Raw genomic sequence first — 21,868 nt, 5'->3', positions numbered from 1 at the left:
TTATAAATCAAAGTGGATACTCTGTTACCGGTCCTGAATGATGTGGCTCTGTCAGCTCCCGTGCCCAGATAGCGGTCAGCGATCTTAGATAGTGCTGTGGCTTTAACTCTCAAGGTCCAGGTGTTATGCGGTAGTGGTCGTCCCAGGCTGGTGGCACTGGCAGGCGCCGATGGTGAATTCGCCGGGAGGCCGTGCGCTAGCAAGCGCCGATGGAAGATTTGTCAGGAGACCAAGCGCTGGCAGGCGCTGATGGTATCGATCTCCTCACCGCTGGACTTGGAAGCCGGAGACTACACGCTGGGTAGATGGAGTTTGCCTCGTGTAGATGGCGTGTGACGTCAACTTGAGCCGGCTCAAGTTGACGTCACACGCCATCTACACGAGGCAAACTCCATCTACCCAGCGTGTAGTCTCCGGCTTCCAAGTCCAGCGGTGAGGAGATCGATACCATCAGCGCCTGCCAGCGCTTGGTCTCCTGACAAATCTTCCATCGGCGCTTGCTAGCGCACGGCCTCCCGGCGAATTCACCATCGGCGCCTGCCAGTGCCACCAGCCTGGGACGACCACTACCGCATAACACCTGGACCTTGAGAGTTAAAGCCACAGCACTATCTAAGATCGCTGACCGCTATCTGGGCACGGGAGCTGACAGAGCCACATCATTCAGGACCGGTAACAGAGTATCCACTTTGATTTATAATTGCCACATAAAAGGACATTTATACCATACCTTTACAATACCCTAAATACGTTATATGAATTTGTCTATATAGAGCTATTTTATATGCCAGTGATATATTTTTATAATATTTTTACATTTCAAGATCGTCTAATCTTGTATATCTAATTTTGTATATCTATTATATGTGTTTTTTCTCACAAGGGCCCTGTGAGGAGTAATGCACTATACATTTTAAATAAATAACTATTGAATTATTATTGGAGTACGACCCAGTTATCTATTGTTTATTCAATCAAATTACACTACCTTGGAAGGTCCGGGCAATATTTTTCTATACATATTTTGTTATTTTTTGCAGCTGTGGTATAGTTGCATGCCCTGTTGACCTCAGGCAGTGTCTACACATTAATTGTGAGCTGCACTTGCACCCCTTTTTTCCTAATTTACAAATCTGTTTAACTTTCCGGAGCCAGTTGATATATGAAAAAAAGTTTTGGCCTGGAATACCCCTTTAAACTTAAATATATTTTTTTATTGAAGAATATGGGTGATGGGTGGCATTCATCAGAAGCATCCATCACAAACATCCATGAAAATAAACCTATATGTAAAACTTATATCCTTTTTTTCAACATAGGAGCCTATGGTTATGTGTTCTGTAACATGGAAGCCTATGGGCCACTGTAACATGGAAGCCAATGGAAGTCTTGCAGTTGGCATCTGTCAAGGAATCTATTGAACATACATATATGTGTATGTTTTTTTCATGTTTAACATCTCATGTCATTTCAAAATATGTCACGTTTAGAGATGTGTTATGGTAGAATGCAACTGTATTGTACTGAGTCTCCACATGATAATAGGTATATAAGTGAAGCAAGTTGAAGTGTATAAAGTCTTAGGCTCTTCAACTTGCTGGTCTTCCCATCTTCAGCCATATAATGGTTATGGAATTATGTAGAAAGCTATTGACTTTTAGCAAGGCTAATATCTAATAACATTTTCTTATTGGCATTGGTGCCGCAAATGGAGAACTAGATGGAGAGCACAAAGCAGTACAGTGGTCTCTAAATTCACAATAGTATAGGACAGTATAGAACATGAAGTACTGCTCTGTACCATAGAGAAATGCTACTAGTCAGCCACTCAGTGCATGCACTTCAGTAATATGGATATTTTACCAATAAAATACATACACTGATTGGTCAGATCTTCTAGCTATACATGCATATCTGGACTATCTGTGGTATTGTATGTTGAGTATGGTTTCAAGTTACAAAGGTCCAGGAAAGACCATTGTATGTTGAACATATTGTAACTTGAGGCCATTGTAACGTGATGGATCACTGTATTTGGCAACTATTCCAAATTCTGCATCTTTACCTGTACAATGTCCCTTTCTGCATACCGTCCTCTTGATGAAACTCTGACTTCATCCCCATCTAATTCTATCATTGCTTGGAAATAAAATAGTAGAGCATGTTATTTTTATGCATCAAACTGTAGATCAATTAAAATTATATATATATATATATATATATATATATATATATATATATATATATCTTATTAAATTTATAGAATACAAAATACAATTGTACATTTATTAATCTAATTAAAGTCTCTTGAAGTTCAAATTTAAAGAAACACATTTTATTTTTTGTAACAATGCACATCTACAAGCAAAATGTACTGTATTTATAGGTTTGAACATTATGTTGAAACTTAGGCCCTACATAAGGGATATAAGGGATGTTGCTACAGTATTTGAAAATCTGTGTGTTTCAATTACCAGTAAGGGTGGGTTCACACGAGTGTTGTGAAAAAGAAAAGCTGTTTGGCCAGATAACTTATATCACATATATTAGTTGTCCGGCACAGTTTCCCTTTGGCGTGCACCGGAGGAAAACATGCTAGAACTGATCCCATTGATTTGATCGGGACAGTTCATAATCATCTAGCTTCTCAATTTTGACGCTGGATGGATGGAAATGCCAGAGAGCACTGGACAGAAACAATGGATGCCGGATGCCATACAACTGATGGCAACGTGTCATCAGTTGTGGCCAGCTCTAGTCTGAGTTCACCTATGCCAGATGCCGGACATATGTGAACCCAGCCTTACATGCCAGAGACAAACATCTCATGATTTAATGGGGTCTGTTGGATTTCCAGCATGCTGTATGACATTTTACCATAAACAAAAAAACAATGCATCATATTGCACTATTTATTTTTTATGGTCGATGGAATCTTCTACTGGAACCTCTGAAACCTCCAACACAGGTGTGAAACCAACCTAAGCTGGAAAATTTCCAGGTAAGGTAATAGAAATAATTTTTTTATTCTGTTTTACACGGAAAAAAGTAATCTGTGACGCTGTCAAAAATTCCATTTTATAAACTTTAATACAAATAGTGAACTTCAATTTTGTAACAAAAAAAAACAAAACAAAACTGGCACATCATATTATACAGGCAACATAAGGGCTTACAATGTGCAGCAGACAGTAGTGGCCTTTCTGTAGCATTCGCAATATAAATTCATCAAAAACATTTTCCAGACAGAAAGAAAAAAATTACAATAAACACATATGCCTGTATGGACATATTTCACTATATATTGATTGATTTACATAGTAAGCTTGTGGCCAGGATTTTGCCATATTAACTGTCAGTTGCACATTTAACTTCCATTTGTAAATACAGTATAAACTAGCTTGTAAAAATGCACTTGGCTGATTATAGTTTTAAAATTCTGAAGACATTTTACAAACATAGTGCAATAAGGGTAGTTCACCAAACTAGTCAATGTCATTTATAACTTTATACGTACAGGATCAGTTATGGTGTAGAGCGCACTAGATGGCCCCTTACAACCTTAGGGACTGAAAATAATGATCAGGTTTTGTCCCAGCTTTGATCCCAGCTCTCCAAACATCGCAACAGTGATCAATAAAAAGAACTATTTTTATTAATCACCGTATTATGGTGTTTAGAGAGCTGAGATTTTAAGAAACATATGTTTATCTAAAAGAGTATAAAGTTGAGAGTTTCAATACTATAAATTGAAAAATTCTACAATTTATCTTAAAAATACAATCTGTATTGTGTTGCAGAGTCCAAGAAATAAAACTTACCATCAAATTCTGCAGGCCCCACTCCTACAATAATAATGGACATAGGAAGCTTGGAAGCCTTTAAAGAAAACAATAGTATATATGAAAACAATCATAGCAGTAAGTAGAATGCATATAAAGGTACATTTAAGAAGGTTAGGTAGGTGCTTGCATAAGACTGGGTTTCAACTTTTGTTTTTTGGTCAACTGCCACTGCAGTTTCTAAGTCATTGCCAAATGTATATTCAAAATGGGAAACATAAAGTAAGGACCTATACTTCTTCCTGTTGGATTAATTTCTGGCTTTTGCTCAAAATGTGCCAAGTTGAAACCCACACTTGATTTAATTGTCATTGTAATTGTGCAATCCATTATGGAAATAAATACTATGATTTTCCTTACTGTGAGGTGCTGCTGAGGACCCAGAATTCTTAGTGCACATATAATCTGATTACGGTAAATAGTTAGTAGCTGGTTTTACAAGGCTAAAATTGTGGAAAGATGTTGTCTGTTGAGTAGAGCATTTGGGTCCCTGTTTAAATTTTATAAAAACATGGATGTACTTTCAAATAAAAATCTTTAAATAGAACAGATAATGCTGGATAGTTATATTATATGTATAGAAGAATTATGGCTAAATGATTCCATTATCCAAAAAGGATTTGGAGGTTCCAGAATTGTTATTTCATTGGGAACTACACATATTTACTAAAATATAGATGTCAGATGTTCTGACAGGTCATCTAAACTAAGAAATATACAGTTCTTTATACAGTATATCCTTTTGTCCGGGACTGTATTACTGCTGTAATTTTGTGTACTTTGCATCCTTAACCCCTTAAGGACCAGGCCATTTTACACCTTAAAGGGGTAGTCCAGTGGTGAAAAACTTATCCCCTATCCTAAGGATAGGGGATAAGTTTGAGATTGCGGGGGGTCCGACCGCTGGGGCCCCCTGCGATCTCTCTGTACGGGGCCCCGGCTCTCCGCCGAGATAGCGGGTGTCGACCCCCGCACGAGGCGGCGGCCGACACGCCCCCCCTCAATACATCTCTATGGCAGAGCCGGAGATTGCCGAAGGCAGCGCTTCGGCTCTGCCATAGAGTTGTATTGAGGGGGCGTGTCGGCCGCCGCCTCGTGCGGAGGTCGACACGCCCCCTTCCCGCGGGCTGTCGGGGCTCCGTACAGGAGATCGCAGGGGGCCCCAGCGGTCGGACCCCCCGCGATCTGCAACTTATCCCCTATCCTTAGGATAGGGGATAAGTTGCTCACCACTGAATCACCACTGGACTACTCCTTTAAGGACCGGAGCGTTTTTTGCAATTCTGACCACTGTCACTTTAAACATTAATAACTCTGGAATGCTTTTAGTTATCATTCTGATTCCGAGATTGTTTTTTCGTGACATATTCTACTTTAACTTAGTGGTAACATTTTATGGTAACTTGCATCCTTTCTTGGTGAAAAATTCCAAAATTTGATGAAAAAAATGAAAATTTTGCATTTTTCTAACTTTGAAGCTCTCTGCTTGTAAGGAAAATGGATATTCAAAATATATTTTTTTGGGGTTCACATATACAATATGTCTACTTTATGTTTGCATCATAAAATTTATGAGTTTTTACTTTTGGAAGACACCAGAGGGCTTCAAAGTTCAGCAGCAATTTTCCGATTTTTCACAAAATTTTCAAACTCGCTATTTTTCAGGGACCAGTTCAGGTTTGAAGTGGATTTGAAGGGTCTTCATATTAGAAATACCCCATAAAAGACCCCATTATAAAAACTACACCCCCCAAAGTATTCAAAATGACATTCAATAAGTGTTTTAACCCTTTAGGTGTTTCACAGGAATAGCAGCAAAGTGAAGGAGAAAATTCAAAATCTTCATTTTTTACACTCGCATGTTCTTATAGACCCAATTTTTGAATTTTTGAAAGGGGTAAAAAGGAGAAAATTTTTACTTGTATTTGAAACCCAATTTCTCTCGAGTAAGGACATACCTCATATGTCTATGTTAATTGTTCGGCGGGCGCAGTAGAGGGCTCAGAAGGGAAGGAGCGACAAATGGTTTTTGGGGGGCATGCCGCATTTAGGAAGCCCCTATGGTGCCAGGACAGCAAAAAAAAAACACATGGCATACCATTTTGGAAACTAGACCCCTCAGGGAACGTAACAAGGGGTAAAGTGAACCTTAATACCCTACTAGTGATTCACGACTTTTGCATATGTAAAAAAAATATATATATTTTTTACCTAAAATGCTTGGTTTCCCAAAAATTATACATTTTTAAAAAGGGTAATAGCAGAAAATACCCCCCAAAATTTGAAGCCCAATTTCTCCCGATACAGAAAACACCTCGCATGGGGGTGAAAAGTGCTCTGCTGGCGCACTACAGGTCTCAGAAGAGAAGGAGTCACATTTGGCTTTTTTGAAGGAAATTTAGCTTTGAGGGCATGCCGCATTTAGGAAGCCCCTATGGTGCCAGAACAGCAAAAAAAAAAACCACATGGCATACCATTTTGGAAACTAGACTCCTCGGGGAACGTAACAAGGGGTAATGTGAACCTTAATGCCCTACAGGTGTTTCACGACTTTTGCATATGTAAAAAAAAAAAATGTTTTTTACCTAAAATGCTTGTTTTCCCAAAATGTTTACATTTTTAAAAAGGGTAATAGTAGAAAATACCCCCCAAAATTTGAAGCCCAATTTCTCCCGATTCAGAAAACACCCCATATGGGGGTGAAAAGTGCTCTGCTGGCGCACTACAGGTCTCAGAAGAGAAGGAGTCACATTTGGCTTTTTGAAAGCGAATTTTGCTCTGGGGGCATGCCGCATTTAGGAAGCCCCTATGGTGCCAGGACAGCAAAAAAAACAAAACACATGGCATACTATTTTGGAAACTAGACCCCTCGGGGAACGTAACGGTAGTTTGAACCTTAATACCCTACAGGTGTTTCACGACTTTTGCATATGTAAAAAAATACATATTTTTTTTACCTAAAATGCTTGTTTTCCCAAAAATTTTACATTTTTAAAAAGGGTAATAGCAGAAAATACCCCCCAAAATTAGTTAGGCAATTTCTCCCGAGTATGGCGATACCCCATATGTGACCCTAAACTGTTGCCTTGAAATACGACAGGGCTCCAAAGTGAGAGCGCCATGCGCATTTGAGGCCTAAATTAGGGACTTGCATAGGGGTGGACATAGGGGTATTCTACGCCAGTGATTCCCAAACAGGGTGCCTCCAGCTGTTGTAAAACTCCCAGCATGCCTGGACAGTCAGTGGCTATCTGGCAATACTGGGAGTAGTTGTTTTGCAACAGCTGGAGGCTCCGTTTTGGAAACAGTGGCGTACCAGACGTTTTTCATTTTTATTGGCGAGGGAGTTTGTATAGGGGTATGTGTATATGTAGTGTTTTTTACTTTTTATTTTATTTTGTGTTAGTGTAGTGTAGTGTTTTTAGGGTAGAGTCGCACGGGCGGGGGGTTCACAGTAGTTTCTCGCTGGCAGTTTGAGCTGCGGCAGAAATTTTGCCGCACCTCAAACTTGCAGCCGGATACCCTGTACATTCACATTGGGGGGGGGGACATCCAGCTGTTCAAAACTACAACTCCCAGCATGTATGGTCTATCAGTGCATGCTGGGAGTTGTAGTTTTGCAACAGCTGGAGGCACACTGGTTGTGAAACACCGAGTTTGGTAACAAACTCAGTGTTTTGCAACCAGTGTGCCTTCAGCTGTTGCAAAAGCTACAACCCCCAGCATGTACGGACAGCGGAAGGGCATGCTGGGTCTTGTAGTTATGCAACAGCTGGAGGCATAATACTTTGGCTGGGGATGCTGGGGATTGTAGTTATGCAACAGCTGGAGACACACTGGTTTGCTACTTAACTCAGTGTGCCTTCAGCTGTTGCAAAACTACAACTCTCAGCAGTCACCGACAGCCAACGGGCATGCTGGGAGTTGTAGTTATGCAACCACCAGATGCACCACTACAACTCCCAGCATGCACTTTAGCTGATTGTGCAAGCTGGGAGTTGTAGTTACACAACAGCTGAAGGTACACTTTTCCATAGAAAGAATGTGCCTCCAGCTGTTGCAAAACTACAAGTCCCAGCATGCCCATAAGGGAATGCTGGGAGTTGTGGTGGTCTGCCTCCTGCTGTTGCATAACTACAGCTCCCAGCATGCCCTTTTTGCATGCTGGGAGCTGTTGCTAAGCAACAGCAGGAGGCTGTCACTCACCTCCAACGATCCTCGCCGCACAGGTCAGTCCCTCGTCGTCTCTGCCGCCGCCGCTGCTCCTGGGGCCCCGATCCCAACAGGGGCGCCGGGGATCGGGGTCCCCAGCACCCGGGGTGCACGTCCCGCACCCGCTCACGTCCTCCGAAAGAGGGGCGGAGCGGGTTGCGGGAGTGACACCCGCAGCAGGCGCCCTGATTGGTCGGCTGGTAATCCGGCTGACGAATCAAGGCGATCGTGAGGTGGCACCAGTGCCACCTCACCCCTGCTGGCTCTGGCTGTTCAGAGACGGCCCCGATCAGCCAATAATTCCGGGTCACCGGGTCACTGGAGACCCGATTGACCCGGAATCGCCGCAGATCGCTGGACTGAATTGTCCAGCGATCTGCGGCCATCGCCGACATGGGGGGTCATCATGACCCCCCTGGGCGATATGCCCCGATGCCTGCTGAACGATTTCAGCAGGCATCGGGCACCGGCTCCGCTCCAGATGGTTGCGGGGGGCCGGTAAAACACATGAGTCCTTAAGGACTCGGAAATGGAGACGTATGAGAACGTCATGTGTCCTTAAGGGGTTAAATTGGCCCTTCAAAATTCCTTCCCAGGGCAGTTATATAATGTGTTCTTTATCTGTCTGAAAAGTTTTATGCTTCCCTTTCCTTTCCAGTTTCATTCATGCTTGTATATTGAAGCCGTTTTGATATTTATTTGTACACCAATGACCTTGAAATATAAAATGCCCTGAAAAAAAACTAAACATTCACACTCTGCATTCACAGTTGCTACATCTGGTTCTGCTCTTCTAGTGTCTGAATTGCTAGCGTGTTCTTTTAATTCTGTCCTATATCTCTAGAAGTCAATGGCCCTAGTTTACTAAGAGTGGAGTGTCGGGCTCTGTTTCTTTTTTGTGTTTCCAACCTTTCCTTCACTTGGTATTAACTCATCTGTCGCACTTTTCCCGATATTTTTAGTCGCAAGGAAAAATTCAGTTTCACGGTAAAATCTGTTGCATCCATAAGGCTAAGTTTCTACTACTGTTTTTTTTTTTTTTTTTGGGGGGGGGGGGGGGGGGGGGAACGGCAAGAAAAATGACATGTGGCTTTTAACTTTGGCGTTTTTGCCGGCAGTTTTTATTCTTTTTTGGACTTTAGCGATCCAAAAAAGTGATGGGGATATTTCGTAGGGTACCATTAGAAAACAAAAATAAAAAAGATACAGTAGTGAAGGAAAAAATTATATCTAACGAAATGTATATTTTTTATTACAAATTTTTTATTAATTTTTAAACAGGGATCAATATATGTGTGCAAGCAGGGACCTAAAAATGTAGCCGGCAATAATAAAAATGTAGTGTGTGTGTGTTTTTCACTTTCTTTTCTTTATTTTTTACATTTTTTTAGGTAGTACTACTACTCCCAGCATGGAACACACTGTTTCATGATGGGAGTAGTAATACCTGTACTAATTGACAGATCGCCTGTTGTGATCCTCCTGTATGATGTATAGATGCGGCCGGCCGCTCTTCTATGGTCCCCTGCACTGCCGTATATATACACCTACTCATATTTCCGGCAGAGAGCTGTGATTGGCCAGATGGTTCCAGCCAATCAAAGCTCTCTGTGGGAAATATGAATATGTGTATATATACGCCAGTGCAGGGGACCATAGAAGAGTGGCCAATCGCATCTATACATTATACAGGAGGATCAGAGCGGGTGTCAGGAGTGACATTCGCTGTGATCTTTCCTTAACTGCAGGTACTACTACTCCCAACATGGAGCACACTCCGCTCCATGCTGGGAGCTGTAGTACCTGCATTAATAGACAGATCGCAACAGGTGTCAGAAGTTACACTCACTGCGCTCTGTCTATTAATGCAGGCACTACAGATCCCATCATGGAGCATAGTGTGCTCCATGTTGGGAGTAGTAGTACCTGCAGGTAAGAACAGATCACAGCGGGTATCACTCCTGACACACGCTGCGATCGTCCTGTCTATAACAGAGATGTGGGGGGGCTCTATACAACGCTCGCATCTCTGCACTATACTCTGGCCGGCCACTTACTCATTCATATTTCCCTCTGAGAGTGGTGATTGGCTGCCATTATCCAGCCAATCCCCACTCTGGGCGGAAAATATGAATGAGTGATGTGAATTTCTATTCATATCACTGGCCGGCCGGAGTATAGAGCAGAGATATAAGTGCTGTATAGAGCCGCTCCGCATCTCTGCTATATTATAGACGATCTGCAGATACTACTATTCCTAACATGGAGCACACTCTGCTCCATGCTGGGAGCTGTAGTACCTACATTAAAGGACAACTGTCACGTGTTTGCTCCCGCACTAACCACAGGTACTGATGGATAGTGCGGGAGACGCTGATTCCTACGATCGCTACCTTGGCAGGATTTGCCCGGTCGTTCGCCCGTAATCTTAGTTTTATTATACCTGGAAATGTGGCTGTAACTGGCACGGGCGGGGTTTCTGTAGCTTAACTTGCACTTACGTCAGCGCCGCCCGTCCGCAGCGCCGCCCGCTTATGAATATACATCCTCCCTCCAGTTAGGAGCGGCAAAGAGAGGAAGTGCTGGAGGGAGGGGGAATGAATATTCATAAGCGGGCAGCGCTGCGGATGGGCGGCGCTGACGTCAGTGCCAGTTAAGCTACAGAAACCCCGCCCGTGCCAGTTATAGCCAGATTTCCACATATAATAAAACTGGGCGAATTATGGGCGAATGGACGGGCGGATCCGGCCAAGGTAGAGATCAGAGTCTCCCACACTATCCATCAGTACCTGGGGATAGTGCAGGAGCAAACATGTGACAGTTTTCCTTTAATAGACAGATCGAAACAGGTGTCAGAAGTTACACTTAATGCGATCTGTCTATTAATGAAGGTACTACAGCTCCCAGCATGAAGCAGAGTGTGCTCCATGTTGGGAGTAGTAGTACCTGCAGATTGTCCTATCTATTGCAGATATGCGGAGCGGCTCTATACAGCGCTCGCATCTCTGCACTATACTCCGGCCGGCCGCTCACTCATTCATATTTCCCTCTGAGAGCTGTGATTTGCTGCAACCATCCGGCCAATCATCACTCTCAGCGGAAAATTTGAATGAGTGATGTTCTATTCACATGACTGGCCAGAGTACAGAGCAGAGATGCTAGCACTGTATAGAGCTGCTCCGCATCTCTACTATATTATGGACGATCGCATTGGGTGTCACAACTGACACCCGGGGCGATATGTCTATTAGTACATGTACTACTACTGTTCCATGCCGGGAGTAGTAGTACTATCTAAAAAATTTAAAAAATAGAGAAAAAAAGTGAAACACACACATTTTATTAAAAATTAATTAAAATGTAGTTATAAAATTTTTTATTTCGTTAAATAAATTTTTTTCCATCACTACTGCATCCTTTTTTTTTTGGTACCCAACAAATTTTGGGTACCAAAAAAAACTGCCAAGGTGCCCAAAAAATCAATTTCCACACAAATGAAAAAACGCCAGATGCAGGGAATTGCACTGCTGTTTTTTTCAGGCATTTTTTTTTGCAAGTGGAAACTTAGCCTAAATCTGTCGCAATTAAAGATCTGTCATCACTCATTCATATTTTCCGCCCAGAGTGGGGATTGGCCGGATGGTTGCAGCCAATATGAATGAGTGAGTGGCCGGCCGGAGTATAGTGCACAGACGCCGCTCTGCACCTCTGCAATAGACAGGACGATCGCAGCGGTTGTCAGTAGTGACATCGGCTGTGATGTGTCCTTAACTGCAAGTACTACTATTCCCAACATGGAGCACACTCTGCTCCATGCAGGAAGCTGTAGTACCTGCATTAATAGCCAGATCGCAGCGAGTATTTTCCACATAGTTGTGATTGGCTGGAACCATCTGTCCAATCACAGCTCTCTGCGGGAAATTTGAATATGTGTATATATACGGAAGTGCAGGGGACCATAGAAGAGCGGCCGGCCACATCTATAAATTATACAGGAGGATCACAACGGGGGTGATCTGTCTATTAGTATAGGTACTACTACTCCCATCATGGAACAGTGTGTTCCATGCTGGGAGTAGTAGTACTACCTAAAAAATGTTTTAAAAAAAAGTGAAAAACACACACAAACACTACATTTTTATTTTTGTCAGCTACATTTTTATTGCCCTGCCCGCACACATACATTGATCCCTGTTTAAAAATTAATAAAAATTTCGTTAAATACAATTTTTTCCATCACTACTGTATCTTTTTTATTATTATTTTTTTAATGATACCCTACAAAATTTTAATAAAAAAGGTATCTCCATCACTTTTTTGGATTGCTAAAGTCCAAAAAAGAATAAAAACCGCCGGCAAAAACGCCACAGTTAAAACCAAAATGGCATTTTTCTTGGTGTTTTCGCCCCCCCCCCCCCATAGACTTCTATCAGAGGAAAACACCACGATTTCTGTGCAGAAGACTGCAATGTGTTCTGCGCGGATTTATGCCTGAAGAAAGAGCAACGCCATTCTTCAGGTGGAAATTTGTAAGCGGATTTTCCGTTCACAAATTCCGCTTCACACATTCCGAAGTGTGCATTTGTGAACGGAAACCCATTCACTGCACTATACATTTTAGCAAGCTGAATTTCCGCCTGCAATTTCAAAGCGGAATTGCAGGCGGAAATTCCGTAGTCTGAACCTAGCCTAAAGGTGATTTATTCGGTTCTAGTAGAACAGAATTTTACACAATTTCCAAACTAGTTATTGACATGCTTTAACTCAAGATGACTTTAAAAAAAATGCTGAATACTTATCAAAATGTGTTTATTTTAGATATTTTTTTTAAAACTCAACATTTGTCACTAAAATCAGAACTTCAAAGCAGAAGCTCAGTCTAAATATCAGAGCCAATCAAAAACCAAAACCCAGAGATAGAATAAGAACTAGCATGCTGAGAGATAGGCACATCTCCACATGCATTCATGATCCATATGACCAATAAAGCCAATGTTATATTGTCTTTTCATAACATTCATAAAAAGACATGTATAATTAATTATTCATCTTCCTACCCAAGAAGTTTTCATTTATTTTTCAGGGACTGTTCCATATGATATGTGACGAAGCAGGCCCATATTGATTATACAAGTACATAAAGGGGATGCGTTATTTATCTTAAAATTAGACCAGGTCGGCAGAAGATGCCCCATATTTCAAGTTATATGATAAATTTGGTAAATGCTGCTAAAACCATGAAGCACTTTACCTCTTGGGTGGCTTACTTTATGCTAACATTTAGTGCAAGTTGGCCCTTTTGAAGCCAAGCCACCTTGTCTCTAAAACAAACTTCTTTTATCTTTACTCACTTTATGCCAAGTGACTAAAGTGATTGAAACACATAATAAATATATTTATATAAATGTATATTATTTGAAAGTGTTTGTGACACAAATTACACATTGTTAGCCAAGCGCTATGTAATTTTCCTGCAACCACTGCTTCAGTTTACAAATAAATGCAATGTAAATTACCAACACGCTAAAAAATAATAAAGCTACACAATAAATAGCAGTGACCACAGCAGACTGCGAAGCTGTAGACTGTCTAGTTTTCTATCTGCTGCAGGCTTCACTTGCCTCTAAGCCAAACACACTCATACTGTAAAGTCCTTCTTTATCATGACTATTTTTAAACATGTAACTATAAATATTTTAGAATCCTCTTCCTTTCAGCAAGTGCATAACATCTGCTAGTTTTGGAACATAATCTAGACAGTCTGCCTAAAGCAAGGCAATGACCGAAAAACACATGTATCAAAAAAATTTCAAGACAGATAGGGGTACAAGATTGACCTTCTGCCCCTCTGGTAACAAAACTGACAGAAATATATATATCAATATATATACAGTATAGTATTTTGATATGTACCTTATATTGCCTATAAATAAAATACTGTACATCTACCTTCACATTATCGATCCCACGAACATTTGTAATTAAGACTTTTTTTTTTTTATCTGGTACTTTTAACTTAGTACAATTACATCACTCTTTCCCCTTCTCCAGTGCATGACCTTTGCCATTGCAATCAAATGTGTTTACATAACCTGAAAGTACAGGCAGGAATTACCGTATTTTTCGTCCTATAGGACGCACCGGCGTATAAGACGCACCCAATTTTTAGGGGCAAAATCTAAAAAAAAAAAGATTTTGAACCCAATAGTGGACTTCAACTTGCGGACCTCCAGATGTTGCAAAACTACAACTCCTAGCATGCCCGGACAGCCGTTGGCTGTCCGGGCATGCTGGAAGTTGTAGTTTTGCAACATCTGGAGGTCCGCAGACTGAAGACCACTGCAGGAGGAGGTAATACTCACGTGTCCCCGCCGCTCCGGACCCGTCACCGCTGCCCTGGATGTCGCTCCATCGCTGTCGCCGTGTCCCCGTCACTCTGGAAAGTCTCTGCTGCTGGCCGGGTATCCTTGCTCCCCGTCGCCGCCATCACGTTGTTACGCACGCCGACGCACGTACACGACGACGTGATGACGAGGAAGGAGAGCGCCGGCATACAGGGGATCCCTGAACGGAGAAGACACCGAGGAGGCAGAGGAGGAGGCAGGTAAGGTCCCCCCTGGTGACCTGTAAGCACTAACCCGGCTATTCAGTCGGGCTGTTTGGGACCGCCGCGATGAAATGGCGCCGGTCCCGAACAGCCCGACTGAACAGCCGGGTTAGTGTCACTTTCCCTTCAGACGCGGCGGTCAGCTTTGATCGCCGCGTCTGAAGGGTTAATACAGGGCATCACCGCGATCGGTGATGTCCTGTATTAGCCGCGGGTCCCGGTCGTTGATGGCCGCAGGGACCGCCGCGATAGGGGTGTATTCGCCGTATAAGATGCACCAACTTTTTCTCCCCAGTATTGGGGAAGAAAAAGTGCGTCTTATACGGCGAAAAATACGGTATATACTGAACAGTCACGGTCTGAAATCAGCTGGAAGGTCGTGGAGCCTGAAGGTAAGGTGCCACTATTTCTGAAACAACAGCACTTAGTGGCTGTTCCTGAACCACGGTATCAAAAATGGGCCAAGAGTTGATAAACCATGAGGTGTTGCCTGGATGCCAGAGTGAGCGGACGTGGGCTCTAGGAGCTCCCGCTACCCGCATATTATACCCTGCTCTTGCCGGTGGAGCGGGTGGCTCCTGGAGGCTGAGTCCCGGCGGTGCAGGTCGGGGGAGCGCAGTGAAGGACAGCTTGGGTGCAGGCAGTGGTGGATCCCTTGCCAGAGCCGTGAGGTGCTGTGGTGAGCGGAGAGAGCTCTTCTTTGATTTTCTGCCTTTCTGGACCCTCTGCCATTCTGAAAGTGGGGCACCATCTTTAGCCTTTGTGGATGGGGCTTCTGTACGGCAACCATAGCTGCTCCCGCTAGCGGGAAGGAGATGTTGATGGCGTCACACGGTACCCTGGATTGGAGCCTGCTACAACTCTCTGCACTGACTGACAGCCGCTACAGAGTTAGTACATCTGGATCCTGGACGGGTTCTTGCTGAGCCTTGTGGTGCCTTCACTGGCCTATAGGGTCTGCCTACTCCCTACATTATCTCCTGCCAACTGCACACTGGCCTAGGGATTCTCCACCTGCTCCTTGGGAGGCCTGGGCTTGCTGTAACTTTTGGTTCCTGTGCTGGCCTCAGGGGCTGTCTGCTTCTTATGTTCACTCCTGCTGCCTGCACGCTGACCTAGTGACTCTCTAGCTGCTCTTGGGATCCTGGGCTTGCTGGGACTTGTGGTGCTCCTGGTGCTTTCTGTGGCTTGCCTGGTCACTTGTGGGGCCCTTACTGCTGGCCGTACCCCTGTGGCGCCTCTTTACTAGCCCTTCCAGTGGCTCTGGCCTGCTGGCACTTCTGGTGCTTCTCTGATCTCCTGAGGAATGCCTCTGCTGTTGGAGTGCCACCTCCTGCCTGCACCCTCACCCTAGTGTCTCGCTACCTGCTTTCTGAGTGGCCCTGACCTGCTGGGACTTGTGGTGTTGTGGGCCTGTTATACTCTAGAAGTGACCTGCACTCACTGGACTTTGTCTCTGGTGCCTCTCTGTCTGCCCTGTGTGTGGCCCTATTCGATATGGGTGGCTCTCGCAACAAGACTAAGAAATCCAAAGTGTATGCTGAGGCCTCTTGGCCGACATCTGATGAGGAAGTCTCCTCTGATGACGGATCTTCCCGCTTTTCCCAGCGGAATCATGGTGCTCAAAACCCTGTTTGCTACCAAGGTTTCTGTGCAGTGGCGAAGGTGCTGAGCCAATACTCCAGATCTCGGGACGGTCCTGGGGGGCGACCATCCTGATCCACCTCTGTCACCTTTTGAAGGATCTCTGTCTCCCCAGCAGCCGCGTTCCCATGACAGACCTGTTTATAACGCTAGAGCTATGGGTCTTCGGTTCTCGGAGCTTTTGGCTGCCTTAACTTCCTGCCAATTTGTTATGGTGACTAAAGTTGATGAGTTGCGGCAGGAGTTTATTATCTTGAGACATGAGACCCAAAAGATCCGTGAGCGCACTGAGGAAGTGGAATGCAGGGTTTCTACTTTGCAAGACACTCTACATCCTTTGCCGGAGCGAGTTGATTCCCTACAGCGTCAGGTCATGGGAGTCTTAAGTCGGATAGATGACATGGAGAACCGCTTGAGGCGCAATAACATATGCCTGGTGGGCCTCCCTGAGAAGGTGGAAGGGAATGACCCTGTGCTGTTTCTTGAGAGTTGGCTGAAGGAGTCCAGGGGACACGTTTTCTCCTTACTTCACTGTTGAGAGGGTCCATAGAGTTCAGGCTCACCCCTCCCCCCTGCTTGTGGCCCTCCACATCCTTTTCTGGCCAAACGTCTCCACTTCAAGGACAGAGATGTTATTCTCCGGGCAGTGCGGATCAAGGGCGAGGTCATCTGCGATGGAAGCAGGGTGTCCTTCTACCCTGATTTTTCTGTGGTGCTTCGCAAGCAGCGGGTGCAGTTCACGGAATTCTGGGTGAAGCTGCGAGCCAAGGGATACTGTTAATCCATGCTGTACCCTGCTCGTCTGAGAGTGGTGGATGGTGCTTCTACTAAATTATTCACTTCACCGACTGAGGCTCTTCATTGGGAGGATGAGGCCCCTCCTCTCAGGCCACCGGACTGAATTGGCCTGGACTGCCTTGATAAAGACTGCTCTCCGTCAATGTCTTTAGATAGGGGTTAGGGAGTTAGATTTTGTTTAGGGCCTCCATAGGTTCCGGTTCCCTAATGCCTCTCTGGGTAGTTTTTCTTAGTAATCATAGTTTTAGCTCTTTGGCGTCCTTTTAACGCCCCATAGTAGTTGTATTTAGGGTCTAGGTCTGCACTGCGTTAGGGTATGGTTGGTTGCTATGGCCCATTTAGTGTTAGACAGGGTGTTCTTGGGGATGTTATTGCTCTGCTTGATTGCCTTTGTTTCTCTGTACTATGTCTGTGCCCTGTTTGTCTTTCTGTTGGTTGTATGTGGTATGTATGGTCCTGGTGCTCTGCCTTTCTCTGTCCTGCTCCTCATGTGGGTTTTCCTGTGTGCAAACACTGCTAATTGTTATGATGGAGTCCCTAAAGGTGGTTATGTTGGAATGTACGGGGGCTCAATTCTAAGTTTAAAAGGGCCTTATGTCTGGACTTTGTGAAACGCCAGTCTCCTCACATTATTTGCTTACAGGAGACTCATATTACGGGTCAAAAGGTTCTTGCTCTTAAACAGGCCTGGATAGTGAGGGCTACCATGTGTCCTATTCTAAATATGCTAGGGGTGTCTCTGTGTTAATCCCCAAGTCTCTGCCGCGGGAGGTCTCACAGGCGGCCTGTGACCATTTTGGGAGATATGCGATTTTACATTGTTCCTTGGGCTCCTTCTCCTTTGTTCTTGTTTCTGTTTATGTGCCTCCCCCTTTTCAGATTTCAGTACTGGAGCTAGTTACTAACAAAGTGTTGTCTTTTCCCTCTGACCCTGTCCTTTTCATAGGTGATTTCAAAGTAGCTCCTGATCCACTGCTCGATCGCACCACCACTGCTGACCCTGGTTCCTTATCCTTTAACACCTGACGCTTGGTATTGGGCCTGAACGACCTCTGGAGTTGAAGGTATCCCAATTACATACTCCTTTTCCTTCTACTCTGCGGCCCATAGGTCATTCTCTCAAATTGATCTCGCACTGGCATCCGAGGAGCTCCTCCATTTGGTAAGAGAAGTTTCATACACCACTAGGGGGATCTCAGATCACTCTGTTGTACTGGTAGTTATGCACTTAGGCTCTAGTCCCCCTTCTCGTATCTGGTGCATGCGCCGTGGATGGCTGCAGGCAGGGGCGGTAGTGGAGGCTCTGGGAGTTGCTCATGCTGACTATTGGGAACATAATGCCGCTTATTCTGATCCCCTGGTTCAATGGAATGCATACAAGGCCACGGTTAGAGGTTCCTTCATAGCGGGTGTGGCGGGCCAGAGGAGACTTAGGTCGGTCGCAGAGGGTAAGCTGTTGCAGGAGATGGGAGTCTTGGAGGTGGAATATGTTAGGAATCCCTCCCCTGAGAATGAGAGGGTGTGAGCCAAAGCTCAAAGATACTTGTTGGTCGTTCAAAAGGATAGGGTACAGTTGCAGTTAGCAGATAGGGAGGCTGTCCTCTTTGCATTCGGTGATTAAAACGGTAAACTGTTGGCGTACTTGGCAGGGGCTGGTCGCCCGGCTGCCTCTATTCCCTGTATTAACCCCTTAAGGACCCTTGACATATGCGTACGTCATGACACCCTGGTACTTAAGGACCCATGACATACCCGTACGTCATGGACAATTCCGACCCCCGCCGCGCACCGGGTGGGGATCGGACCGGGATGCCTGCTGAAATAATTCAGCAGGCATCCCGTTCAAAGGCCCAGGGGGGTCATCAGACCCCCCCCATGTTGGCGATCACGGCAAATCGCAAGTGAATTCACACTTGTGATTTGCGCGATTCCGGGTCATTCCGGGTCTATGGTGACCCGGTGACCCGGAATAGAAGGGGGATCGCGGGTGTCCATGACACCCACAACCCCCCTGAAGAGATAAGAGTGTGGTGGCAGGGGTGTCACCCCTCCTATCCCTGCTATTGGTGGTCTAGACACGACCACCAATAGCAGATCGGGGGCGGGGGGGGGTTTACTTTAGTTTTCCCTGTCCTGCCCACCCACAATAGGCGGGGCAGGACGGGGAAACCCGACAGGGACCGGCGCCGAAGATCCACTTACCGATCCGGAGGCTGCGGACGACGGAGATCGGCGGGCGGCGACGTCGTGTTGCTGGATCCTACGGAAGCCGGTGAGTTGCCTAGCGACATCTGGAGGGTACAGTCTGAAACCACTAGATAGTGGTCTCTAACTGTAGCCCTCCAGATGTTGCAAAACTACAACTCCCAGCATGCCCAGACAGCTGTTTGGGCATGCTGGAATATGTAGTTTTGCAACAGCTGGAGGGCTACAGTTTGAGACCACTATATAGTGGTCCCTAAACTGTAACCCTCCAGATCTTGCAAAACTACAACTCCTAGCATGCCCAAACAGCTGTTTGCTGTCCGGGCATGCTGGGATTTGTAGTTTTGCAACAGCTGGAGGACCACAGTTTGGAGATCACTTTGCAGTGGTCTCTTAAACTGTAGCCCTCCAGATGTTGCAAAACTGCAAATCCCAGAATGCCCAAACAGCTGTCTCGGCATGCTGAGAGTTGCAGTTGCGTACCTCCAGCTGTTGCATAACTACATCTCCCAGCATGCCCTTTGGTGATCAGTGCATGCGGGGAGTTGTAGTTTTGCAACAGCTGGAGGCACACTGGTTGGAAAATACTGAGTTAGATAACAGAACCTGACTAAAGGTTTTCCAACCAGCGTGCCTCCAGCTATTGCAAGACTACAACTCCCAGCATGCACGGTCTGTCAGTACATGCTGGGAGTTGTAGTTTTGAAACAGCTGGAGGTTTGCCCCCCCCCAGGTGAACGTACAGGGTACATTCACACGGGCAGGTTTACAGTAAGTTTCTTGCTTCCAGTTTGGGCTGTGGCAAATTTTTTGCCGCAGCGCAAACTCCTAGCGGGAAACTTACTGTAACCCGCCAGTGCGAATGTACCCTAAAAACACTACACTACACTAACACATAATAAAGGGTAAAACACTACATATACACCCCCTTACACTGTCCCCCCCAATAAAAATTTAAAACGTATTGTACAGCAGTGTTTCCAAAACAGAGCCTCCAGCTGTTGCAAAACAACAACTCCCAGCATTTCTGGACAGCCACTGACTGTCCAGGCATGCTGGGAGTTTAGCAACAGCTGGAGGCACCCTGTTTGGGAATCACTGGCGTAGAATACTCCTATGTCTACCCCTATGCAATCCCCAATTTAGTCCTCAAATGCGCATGACGCTTTCTCACTTCGGAGCCCTGTCGTATTTCAAGGAAACAGTTTAGGGCCACACATGGGGTATCTCTGTACTCGGGAGAAATTGCACTACAAATTTTGGGGGGCTTTTTCTCCTTTTACCCCTTATGAAAAGGAAAAGTTGGGGGCTACACCAGCTTGTTAGTGTAAAAAAAGAAAAAAAATGACACTAACATGCTGGTGTAGCCACATATTTTTTATTTTCACAAGCGTTGAAAGGAAAAAATGACCCCCAAAATTTGTAAAGCAATTTCTCCTGAGTACGGAAATACCCCAATATATGGTGGTAAAATGCTCTGCGGGCGCACAACAAGGCTCAGGAGTGAGAGCACACCATGTACATTTGAGGCCTAAATTGGTGATTTGCACAGGGGTGGCCGATTTTACAGCGGTTCTGACATAAACGCAAAAAAATAAATACCCACATGTGATGCCATTTTGGAAACTACACCGCTCACGGAATGTAATAAGGGGTGCAGTGACAATTTACACCCCACAGGTGCCTGACAGATTTTTGGAACAGTGGTACGTGAAATTGAAAAATGTAATTTTTCATTTGCACAGCCCACTGTTCCAAAGATCTGTCAAACGCCAGTGGGGTGTAAATACTCACTGCACCCCTTATTAAATTCTGTGAGGGGTGTAGTTTCCAAAATAGGGTCACATGTGGGGGGGGGGTCCACTGTTCTGGCACCACGGGGGGCTTTGTAAACACACATGGCCCCTGACTTCCATTCCAAAAATTTTTTTCCCAAAAGCTCAATGGCGCTCCTTCTCTTCTGAGCATTGTAGTGCGCCAGCAGAGCACTTGACGTCCACACATGGGGTATTTCCATACTCAGAATAGATGGGGTTTCAAATTCAAATTTCAAATTTTGGGGGGCATTTTGTCCTATTACCCCTTGTAAAAAAATTTTATTTGAGGGAAAACTAGCATTTTAGTGGAAAAAAAAAATCATTTACACATCCAACTGTCACGAAAAGTCGTCAAACACCTGTGGGGTGTTAAGGCTCACTGGACCCCTTGTTACGTGCCTTGAGGGGTGTAGTTTCCAAAATAGTATGCCATGTGTTTTTTTTTTTTGCTGTTCTGGCACCATAGGGGCTTCCTAAATGTGACATGCCCCCCAAAAACCATTTCAGAAAAACTCACTCTCCAAAATCCCACTATCGCTCCTTCCCTTTTGAGCCCTCTACTGCGTTCGCCGAACACTTGACATACACATATGAGGTATTTTCTTACTCAAGAGAAATTGGGTTACACATTTTAGGAAGATTTCTCTCCTTTTACCCCTTGCATGTTCTTGTAGATCCAGTTATTGAATTTTTACGAGTGTAAAAAATGAAGATTTTGAATTTTCTCCTTCAACTTGCTGCTA

At 44.7% G+C, this 21,868-nt stretch overlaps 1 protein-coding gene across 3 annotated transcripts in view; it reads right to left on the bottom strand.

Annotated features, from left to right (window-relative positions):
* The window catches only part of CPNE8 (copine 8), a 517,377-nt gene that overhangs the window by 3,414 nt on the left and 492,095 nt on the right, over positions 1-21,868 (bottom strand). For all 3 annotated transcript variants that reach the window (XM_056573670.1, XM_056573669.1, XM_056573671.1), the window contains exons 18-19: positions 3,822-3,879; positions 2,066-2,139 (exon numbers count right to left, since the gene is read on the bottom strand). In XM_056573670.1, the coding sequence (XP_056429645.1) occupies positions 2,066-2,139; positions 3,822-3,879 (132 nt within the window). The remainder of the gene's footprint in view (positions 1-2,065; positions 2,140-3,821; positions 3,880-21,868) is intronic.

Source organism: Hyla sarda, chromosome 4 (genome assembly GCF_029499605.1).
Source record: "Hyla sarda isolate aHylSar1 chromosome 4, aHylSar1.hap1, whole genome shotgun sequence".
In the NCBI taxonomy this organism is placed as follows: Eukaryota; Metazoa; Chordata; class Amphibia; order Anura; family Hylidae; genus Hyla; species Hyla sarda.
Note: the sequence above shows the minus strand (reverse complement) of the source record. Positions and strands in the feature narration are given on the sequence as shown.